The sequence below is a fragment of the Pteropus vampyrus genome, unplaced genomic scaffold (genome assembly GCF_000151845.1).
Source record: "Pteropus vampyrus isolate Shadow unplaced genomic scaffold, Pvam_2.0 Scaffold507, whole genome shotgun sequence".
NCBI classification, from domain to species: Eukaryota; Metazoa; Chordata; class Mammalia; order Chiroptera; family Pteropodidae; genus Pteropus; species Pteropus vampyrus.
The window spans coordinates 143,188-154,182 of record NW_011889288.1 but is presented as its reverse complement, the minus strand read 5'-3'; the positions used below and the strand labels follow the sequence as shown (position 1 = coordinate 154,182).

Genomic DNA, 10,995 nt, shown 5'->3' with positions numbered 1-10,995 from the left:
TAGCTCATGCTTCCAACTTTCCTAAAATCTCTCAGGGGTTTTCAAAACCCAAACAAGTGGTGTTTGGTCTTGGCACGCCCCATACCTCTTGCTGAACATCCCATGCCTGGCACTAGCAGCAGCTGGCCTTGGTTTGTGGCTTGGCTTCTTGAGTTGCCTCCAAGCCCAGTGTGGGTGACGGCCATCTACGAATTGTTTAGGGACATTTACTAGATGGTCCTGGGCAGGGCACAAGTGGCAGCTGAACTTGGACTGCAGCAGAATCCTTTCCAGGAGGCCCCAGGGCTGCCACAACTTGTGGCCAGCTTCATACTGATCCAGAGCACCATCCAGGGCTGCATCTGAGGATGGCACCCCCGAGGGGCAGACTGGGAAGGCACTAGAGCCTTGATAAAGCAAATCCTGTCATGTAAGGTAAGCCTCTTACTGGTCAGTTCTCACAATCAATCAGTCCAAGGGTCAACCCCTCCCATTGATGTGCCAACAGCAACCAAGGCTCAACTACAACAGGAAGGCACACACAACCCACACAAGGTACACACCTGGAGCACCCAGCTCAAGTGATCAGGGAGACTGTGCCACTGGGCCCTAAAAGACACCTACTACATAAGGCCACTCTGCCAAGACAGGGAGACATAACAGATCTACCTAATATATAGAAACAAACACAGGGAGGCAGCTGAAATGAAGAGATATAGAAATATGTCTCAAATGAAAGAACAGGACAAAACTTCAGAAAGAGAACTAAACGAAATGGAGACAAGCAATCTATCAGAGGCAGAGATCAAAACACTGGTTATAAGGTTGCTCAGTGAACTTAGGGAAAGAGTAGATGAACTCAGTGAGAACTTTAACAAGAAGACATAAAAAGGAACCAGTCAGAAATGAAGAATACATTAGAGGGAATCAACCACAGATTAGATGAAGCAAAGGATTGAAATAGCAATTTAGAAGATAAGCAAAAAACACCCAATCAGAACAGCAACAAGAAAAAAGAAAGAAAATCCCCCCTCCCCAAATGAGGATAATTTAAGAGGCCTCTAGGACAACATCAAGCATAACAACATTCGCATCATAGGGGTACTGGAAGGAGAAGACAGCAAGAAATTGAAAACCTGTTTGAAGAAATAATGACTGAAAACTTCCCTAACCTGGAGAAAAAAATAGACATACAAGCTCAGGAAGCACAAAGAGTCTTAAACAAGATGAACTCAAATTGGCCCACATCAAGACACATTATAATTACAATGTCAAAGGTTAAAGACAAAGAGAGAATCTTAAAAGCAGCAAGAGAAAAGCAGTTAGTTACCTACAAGGGAGCTCCTATAAGACTGTCAGCTGACTTCTCAACAGAAATTCCCCAGAAGAGATTGGCAGGAAATATGCAAAGTGATGAAAAGCAAGGACCTACAAGCAAGATTACTTTACCCAGCAAAGCTATCATTTAGAATCGAAGCACAGATCAAGAGTTTCTCAGACGAGAAAAAGCTAAAGGAGTTCAACATGAAGCATTACAGGAAATATTAGAGGGACTTCTTGAAGGAGGAGGAGGAGGAGGAAGAGAAAGAAGAGGGATTAAATATATGAATAATAAAATGGCAATAACTACATATCTATCAACAATTACTTTAAATGTAAATGAATTAAATGATCCAATCAAAAGACATAGGATGGCTAACTGGATAAGAAAACAAGAGCCTTACATATGTTGCCTGCAAGAGACTCACTTCAGGTCGAAAGACACACACAGACTGAAAGTAAAGGGATGGAAAAAGATATTTTATGAAAATAGAAATAAAAAAAAAAAAGCTGGGGCAGCAGTACTTATACCAAATAAAATAGACTTTAAAACAAAAGCTATAAGAAGAGACAAAGAAGGACCCAGTAATCTCGTTTCTGGGTATTTATCCAAACAAATCCAGAACACTACTTTGAAGAGATATGTGAATCCATATATTCATTGCAGCATTATTTCCAATAGCCAAGATATAGAGGCAACCCAGGTGTCCATCAACAGATAAATGGATAAAGAGGAAGTGGTACATAAATGCAGTGGACTATTAGCCATAAAGAAGAATAAAATCTTGCCATCTGCAACAACATGGATGAACCTAGAGGGTATTGCACTGAGTGGAGTAAGTCAGACAGAGAAAGACAAATGCCATATGACTTCACTTACATGTAGAATTTAAAGAACAAAATAAATGAAACAAACAAACAACCAAAAAAACCAAACACATTGATACAGAGAACATTTTAATAGTTGCCAGATGGAAGGAGTTTGAGGGGGTGGTTGAAAAAGGGGAAGTGATTAAGAAGTACAAATTAGTAGTTACTAAACCGATTAAAGTACATTATAAAGAATATAGTCAATAATATTGTAATAACTACGTAAGGTGTCAGATGGGTATTAGATGTATCAGTGTGATCACTTTGTAAATTATATAAATGTCTAATTACTGTGCTGTACCCCTGAAACTAATACAATATTGTAAGCCAAATGTAATTGAAAAATTAAATATTATTTAAAAAATAAATATGACAAAATAATGAATTAAAAAAAGTAGTGGGGGGCCACAATATGACCGACTGATAGAATTGACCACACAAAATTTATAAATTTTCATACATTTCACCCAGATACTTCTATATGTATATAAAATAATTCATTGTCAAACAGTAAAAATCTTTGGTGGAACAAAACTTCAATTTTTGTTTGAAAGTATAGTATCCTAAACCACAATAAAAACTCAGTCCTCACTGTATAAACTATGTAAAGAAATTTCACAATTTATAGTAAAGTAAAAGGCTTGTAAACCAAAATATATACAGTTTCACCAAGAATAAAATAATTGCAAAGAAAAACTCTTTAGTATTCTTATTTATGTATGTATGTATGTATGTATGTATTTATTTATTTATTTTTTTTTTCCTAGGACAATATTTATTGCTACCAGAGGCTTTTATTATTAGTACATGGTTTGTTCTGAACACAATACCTTATTCAGACTGCACAGGGAGCTCAGGATCCAGAAGTCAGTGAGAGAAATATAGGTACGCTCGGTAGACAGAGGGAATACCTTTTATTGAGAAAGTCCTAATAGCTTATTAACATAAAACTAGGGTACCGAAATCAATTATTCTATGTTAGTGACCCAAATCATAGAACTGCCGACATCTAGACAGTCTCTCCCACTGATTACAGTGTGAAATGGAGCTGATCAGTTACCAAAAATAAAAAAAAAAAAGAAAAAGAATCCAATTTTAGTTGTTACATGTTTCTTTGCTGAGCACCAGGATATATTACTTTTATCACAAATTTTTAATTCGCGTGTCAAAAATGCTTTTATCAAATCCAAGACTGTCCTAATCATATGCCACCTTTAAACATCAGTTTAAGATAAACAAAATAAAAACAATAATTATGTTTCCAAACTCTAGATATCGAAATGAGACAAACACAAAATTCAGTGTGGTAATGCGAGTCCTTTTCCTTAGGCTTATTAAATAATGTTTTTTATGTGAGTATCTAACTTGAGAGAGGATACTGCAAAATGTTTCTCTCAGAAATGGCTGTTGCAAAGTACTATCTACTGCCTTGGTCTGGATATTTTCAAAGATTACAAACATGCTCAAATAAATACCCTCTTAAAAAAAAAACAAAAACAATTCCCTCACTTCCCTGCTCACACCTCCACACCTAATACTCCGTTTTCCTACTCCCCTGAACTGCAAAACTCCTTGTATATGTTCTGATTTACTGGAACCACTTTATGTCTCCTATTCCTTCTTCATTTTCACCCAATGGACTTTCATTCCCACCGTGGGACTGTCACCAATGATCCGTGCATTGCTGATTCCAATAAACATGTCTCTTAAAAAATATTAAAAAAATTAATTTTGAATTAATTGGTGTACCCAGTAAACATGGCCATCTCTGGGCTCTAGGAGAGGCTGATTAGGTTCTCAGGTGACCTCAGGTAAATGTTCTCAGGTTCCATTCTCTCTGACCCTTTCCTGGACTACCTACTGGGCTCTCAGACTCACCTGGGTGGGGTTTCTGAGAGGGAGGACTCTGTGTGGAAGTTGAATTCCTCCCTGGATGGTTGATGATGGAGACTGAAGCTTTGTCCCCAGACAAGACAGAAGGAAGGAGTGAAGCATCAGTTCTGACCCAGCTTAGAGGTCAAAAGCAACAGCCATCGAGATCAAGATGCTCGGGGATGGCAGCAGAGGAGATATTTTCATCTCTCTTTATCTGCTCATTAGGCCTTATTTCCATTGTTACTCCCACCTCAGAGCCCTGATTTCCCCGTGGGCACTTGTCTGGACTGAAAGAAAATTTTCCTGTGGATTCTGTTTCTAAGAGACCAGCTTAGAAGTCAAGTAAATCCTGTTTTTTTTTTTTACTCCTTCTCCATGACTCTCCTGCTTACCCAAGGTTTCCCTTCCCAGCACCTTAACCCAACCTTGAGTTAAAGTTCTCTCAAAAGTCTAGACTGAAGAAACTGTCTGCATTAGGTCCCTTTTATCCTCAAAGCACTGACTTGTGGTGGGACACAACCTCTAATAGCTCCAGAAAATTGCTATTTCCCTCTTCAACAATGGAGAAAACTGTGTGACTTTGATGTAAAGCTTTGGGCACTACACTCTTTGGCTTCCTAACACATTAGCCTGTGGGGGTTCAGAATGAGCCACCCAAGATGTGCCTCTGTGGTATGAGGATTATTGTGAGCTAAAACCAATTTTAGCTTCATGCTCAAGAGAAAGGTCTGCCCCTTCCTTTAACTACCTAATTAAAGAGTCATCCTCAGACAACTCTTTAATTAGGGATCCTTCCCTAAGTAAGAGACTATCATAGATAATATCTTTTGACCCACTTATATGTCAGTGATAACTTTTATTTACTAAATATCTGCTCTTCTTATCATCCTTCATTGACTCTTTAGAGCCCTAAAGAACATTATCTCGTCCCTAGTTCTGACTGTCTTGTATACCCCAATTATCTTTCCTATGCCTAAACTTTTAGTATATTTGGGGTTCCCATACATATGTATGTATTAATTTGGTCATTTTCTCTTGCTAATCTGTCTCATGTCTACTTGATTTTTAAACCATCCAGAAGAACATTGAAAGTAGAGGAAAGTTTGTTCCTCCTCCACATGTCAAATCAATGAGAAACTTCAGACATATCAGAAGTTAATAGTTGCCATTTAGTCCCACATTATAAAACCTTGTTAATTATAAGAGACAGATTTATATAAATTTATGCTATATAATCTGGGCTATGTGCCTTAAGGCTTCATCAAATTTTAATTTTATAAAAATCTATTCTATGAAGTGGTACTATTATGTATTATGAATGCCATTCCCCATTGCAAAAATGGGGCTTGAAGAGTTTAGTGATCTGTCTGAGATTATAATCAGAGTAAAGAATAGGTGTTGATTGGAATCTGTCAGGATGCTTCAGTTTTCAAACTCTGGGCTAGTGGTTCCCAACCAGAGATGGTGTTGCCCTTGGGCTATTTGACAATGTCTAGGGAAGTGCTAAACACCTACACGCCCCAAAACAAAGAATTATGTCTAATTGAGAGGGTGAGAAAACCTAGTCTGGACCAGCACTTCTCCAACTTCAATGTGCATATGAATCACCTAGGATTTTAGTTCAAGTACTGATACTGATTCAGCAGGGACTGTTGGGCCCAGGGACTCTGCATTTCTCACAAGCTCCAGGAAGATGCTGATGCTGCAGGTTCTGGTCTGAAGACAACTCTTGGATTGGCAAATCTGTGGTCCTATAATAGTTTAGGAACAAGTAGTTGTGAATCGCATTTTCATAAAATTTTGAATGAAAAAATGAACAGTCACGTACTGCATGACAACGGGGATATCTGAGAAATACATCAATAGGTTGTGAGAACTTCATAAAATACACTTACATGAATCTATATGTTATAGGCTATGACACACTTAGGCTATGTATTATAGCCTATTGTTCTGTAGTGGAGAAAAAAACATTTTTTCCCCTATGCTTCTGCGTTCTTGGCTGATCGATCCATCTATCTATCTATCTTTCTATCTATCTATCTATCTATCTATCTATCTATCTATCTATCTATCTACCTACCTATCATCTATCTATACTGAATGTATGCCCTCACTCAAGTCTGCATTTTAGAAAAGGGCAAAACTGTCAACATTTAAACTGACAGTAAATATGCCTTTTGAGTAGTTCATGACTTTGGAATGTTATGTAAGCAACATGCGTTACTTAACTCCAGTGGAGACAAAATTTAAGATGGTTCATATGTTCAGGAATTATTGGATGCTATACTTTTCCCTGATGCTTTATCTGTTATTGAAATTCCAAGACTTTCTAAACCCGACACCTCGGAAGCTAAAGGAAATCACCTTCTGATGTTTCTGCTAAGAGTGCGGCCCTTCAAGCCATCAGCCGCTGTCAAACCTCTGTGCTGGCTTTAAGACATATTTTCCCAGTTGATAACTTTGAAAAACTGGCCAAAGAAGCCAAACAATTGGCTTTGGAAAAAGAAAAACAAGTATGGAAATCCAACAATTGCTGGTTTGATAAGAAATGAAAGCCCTAATTCAGACCAAATAACAACTCCATTGTACAAGAACTCTAAAATTTCCACTCCTGACTGCTGTACACGCAATAAACCATTTGACCACTGACAAAATGACAGCATTCATGTATCAGTATTAGAAGGGAGATATTAACAAGGCCACAAAAGTGCCAAACTTCAGTATCCTACCTGTCCAAAGTACAACCTGGGGAAGCCTGTTCACATTGTCCCTAGATGTTTTAAATTGCCTAAGGGCCCATCTAAGTTTTGGTAAATAGATTTCATACAGTTTCTCCCAACTCATGGACACAAGTATATTTTAGTCATATGTATGCTTTCTCACTGGACTTAAGCTTTCACTTCCAGACAAGCTAAAGCCTCTCCAGTGTTGAAGTCCTGCTAGAGAAGATTATTCCCACTTGGGGAACTCCTCTCCAGCTGCACAGTGATGGAGGACCCACTTCACTGGTCAGCTGTTCCAATGAGTCTGTGCTGTTGGGCCTATTCTACGGCATTTTCACTATGCTCACCGTCCTCAGTCTCCAGGTTTAGTTGGATATACTAATGGCATTATTAAGATTCAGGTGGCAAAATTAGTAGAAACTCTTCAAATACTTTGGCCAAAAATATTGCTGTTCATCCTTTTAAATCCCAATTCAACCTGTTTGGGGGCTCATAAGCTTTCATTTTTTGAGATGCCCCATACATTTGGCTCCTGCTTCTTTTGATCCACAGTTGGTAAAAGGAGACATGCTTAAATATCATAAAGGCGAATTGCTTCTATTGAAAATATTCATGCTTTGGTAGGATAACCTTTTCACAGTGCACTCCAAAGAGATGAAAAACTCAAAATCCATAATCGATAACCTGGAGATTTTGTTTACTGGAAAAGACACCTCAAAAAATATTCCCTCTAGTGCGTGTGAAGGGCCCTTACCGGGTGCTGTTGACTGACCCCTGTGCCACTAAACTCTGAGGCGTGGACTCTTGGGTGCATGTGTCATACCTAAAGAAGGCTCCAAACTCGGACTGGATCTGCACACTGTCTGATGACATGAAACGAAAGCTGTCCAAAAAATTAAAGCAGCTGACCTTTGAAAGAAATAGTCAAAATGACTGAATCAGGCCTGTACAACTCTTCTCTTACTATCGATTCTTACTTCATTTCTCTCTTTTTCTTGGAAGAAACATGCCCTTGTTTATGTCTCCTAAGCTCTTGTGAAAAGGAGGGAACTTTTCTGGTTATTGAATTTGTCATCAAGAACTTTGATCTATCTAAGAGAATAATGATCTTTATTTCATTATTTACAGGTTTGAGCCCCTGGTTTAAATTCATCATCTGGACTAGGTTGTTATGTTGTTCTATATTTGTTTTGAATTTTTCTTATTATTGAGTTTTGCAGCTGTTGCTTGTTGACCCTAACACGAGCTGTGCTTGATATATGCACCTTCCCTCTGATGTGAGAGATGGCATCCAGAAGAGGTCCTTCCTGACAGAGGGACAAAAAGGCTGCTGAGTTTAAAGACCTGACTGTTGATCATCACTGCTTTCAGAGAAAGAGCTGTATCAAAATGGGGGAGTGATAAAGATGAACTGGAACTTTAAGCAAACATAATTAGTTGGGAAGGTCTTTGGGAGGAGCTAAGGCTTATAACATTTCTTGCATTCATCGTATTCATGAGAACCTTACATGTGAGAACCCTGCAGGAAGATATCTATTTTTATAATAAAGCTCTATAGTTCTACTTTCCCCTTTCATTAACTTCCTTTTTTCTTCTATAAATATCCCTCCACCTTGGCACACAGGCCAGAGGGAGCACGTGGCAACCAAACTATGGCAATTATAATAAGCTGCTGTTTTTAATTTTTGGCATATGTTGTGATGTTTGGAGATAGCATTTATGACCATTTTATTATTCAAATTTATTTTTGATAACTGTATTAACAATTGGCTCTAATGAGGATTGCTTCCAGGTAACCAGGAGAGGTCAGAAGGACGTGCATCTTAGCACAAACCCTGCTGACCCAGAATCATATGACAGGGCAGAAACTCAAGCTCTCCTGTGAGTCACACTCATGTCATGAAGATGGAAGCGATTCCTCCATATGAGGAATTATGAAATGGATGATATTGATTTGTTCATTCATTATTCATTTAGTGGTTATGACAAAATTAAAAAAAGTGGAGATATTTTGTTTGTAGAAATCATATTTGTAGGCAAGACTGAAATTTTGGAGTACGAACAGGAAGGTAATTTAGTAATAAAATGAAAATACACCAATAATCCTTCACTTCAATGAAAACAGGCCCTCACACATGGAATCCATCTTCTATACTTCAGGAGTAGATTACCGCATGAAAAAGAAATATTTCGCTTCCTAATCAACTGAGTAATGTTTCCTCATATTCAAGATAAATTCTTTCTTTCTAAAGTGAATATTAAGTGAATCTATTTATCAAATTTGAATTTCCTGACAACTCTACCTTCAATTTTTGTCGGGGACTATGGTAGGCATTGTAGACTCCAAACTCAATAAAGTAAAAAAGTAAGAGTCCAGTTAAAAAATCAGCAGAATGTTAAAGTTCATGTTATCAGTAAGACCAGTTAAGGGAGTGAAATTAAATAGAATGACAGACCCAAAGTGACACTGTATTTCAGTTTTTTATAAAACATCATGTTAATGAACTTAGTCAACAAGCATAGTTTGCTATATGTGAGTTACACAACACATGAATATTCTATCAGTAACATAAAATAAAATTCTTGAGATGATATGATCATTTGAGAAGAAATTTTTCCTAAGAAATCCATACGAATTCACACAATAATTGGGATTTTCCAAATATTTTTGGTTCAAATTTGGGTCGAACTTTTAAGACTGGGAAAATGTACAAGGGAGGAAAATGTTTATATATTAGAGAAGAAAGCATTATAAACTGAATTACTTACATTGTACAGAGAAGGTGAATTAAGAAAATGGAAATTCCAGCTAATAAATAGAAGAGGCACATTGTATTTCCACATTTTTTGGCATCACAGCTTTTAGTCTTTCAGTCCCAGAGAGTTCTTCAGCCCTAAAACAGTTGGTCCTTTTATAGCTGCCATTGCATAGAATCTTTTCAAAGCTCCCTTTATGTCTTTGTTCCTGAGACTGTAGATGAAGGGATTCAACATAGGTGTGACCACTGTGTATATCACTGAGGCTATTGCACTTGAGTGTGTGCTGTGGGTAGAGGCAGAGCTGAGGTACACTCCTAGACTTGTACAATAAAATAAAAAGACAACAGAGAGGTGAGACACACAAGTAGAAAATGCTTTATACTTCCCCTGAGCTGATGACATTCCACGAATGCAAGACACAATCTTAGAGTAAGAGTAAAGGATCCCAGTAAAGGGAATACCAGCAAACAGTCCAACTGCAAAATACATCATCATGTTATTAAGAAAGGTGTCAGAACAGGCAAGTTGGATAATCTGATTGAGTTCACAGAAAAAGTGGGGGATTTCCAAGACTGTACAGAAAGATAGTCGCAACACCATTAAGCTTTGTAACAAGGAAGTCAGGGCACTCATGATCCAGGACACCAGAAGCAGCAGTCCACAGAGCCGGGGGTTCATGATGACTGTGTAGTGCAGGGGGTGACAGATGGCCACAAAGCGGTCATAGGCCATCATGGTCAGAAGGAAGTTGTCCAATAGTCCAAAGAGCATTAAGAAGTATATTTGTGTGATGCAGTCTCCATAAGTTATGACTTTGCTCTGTGTTTGGATGTTGAACAGTATCTTTGGGACAGTAGTAGAAGTGAAACAGATGTCTGCAAAGGACAGGTTGGAGAGGAAGAAGTACATGGGTGTGTGGAGGTTGGAGTGCGAGGTGATGGCCAGAATGATGAGCATGTTTCCAAACAGGGTGATCAAGTACATGGAGAAGAAGAGCCCAAGAATGAGGGGTTGCAGTTCTGGTTCCTCAGAAAATCCCCAAAGAAGAAATTCTGTAATCCGTGAATAATTTTCTGGTACCATGTATTAGTGGTTATGTCTACGAAATACAAATTTAAATAATTATTTAACAGACATGAACATTACTAGCATCTTGAAATGCTACAATTAATGTTTTGCAGTAAAATGTATATATGACATATGAGTGGTTTTTCTGGAGATCATATCTCCTTTAAATTATTTTCCCCAGCATCTCTAAATAGGAATTCCTGTTCCATTATCAGCAATTTGCCAAATAAATCATAATTATACAGGTTTAATGAGAAATTTTCACATATAAATTCTAATATTCTTGCACCGATTTCATGTTTATTTGACTACCCTTGTTTTTATATGGCACTTAGTAAATGAGGCTGGCCCTCTGTCACTTTTCTCGTGGAATCTTTTTTTGTTATTCTTGGCTTTG

At 37.9% G+C, this 10,995-nt stretch overlaps 1 protein-coding gene across 1 annotated transcript; it reads right to left on the bottom strand.

The window, feature by feature from the left end:
• Window positions 1–9,632: 9,632 nt before the first annotated feature.
• On the bottom strand, window positions 9,633–10,613 carry LOC105307657 (olfactory receptor-like protein OLF4). The gene has a single exon (XM_011383218.1). It carries the CDS (start codon window positions 10,611–10,613, stop codon window positions 9,633–9,635), a length of 981 nt encoding a protein of 326 aa, XP_011381520.1.
• Between the last annotated feature and the right edge of the window lie 382 nt (window positions 10,614–10,995).

Excerpts from the sequence above, each read along its gene's own strand:
- LOC105307657 (XM_011383218.1), bottom strand. The coding sequence starts at position 10,613 with ATGGTACCAGAAAATTATTCACGGATTACAGAATTTCTTCTTTGGGGA.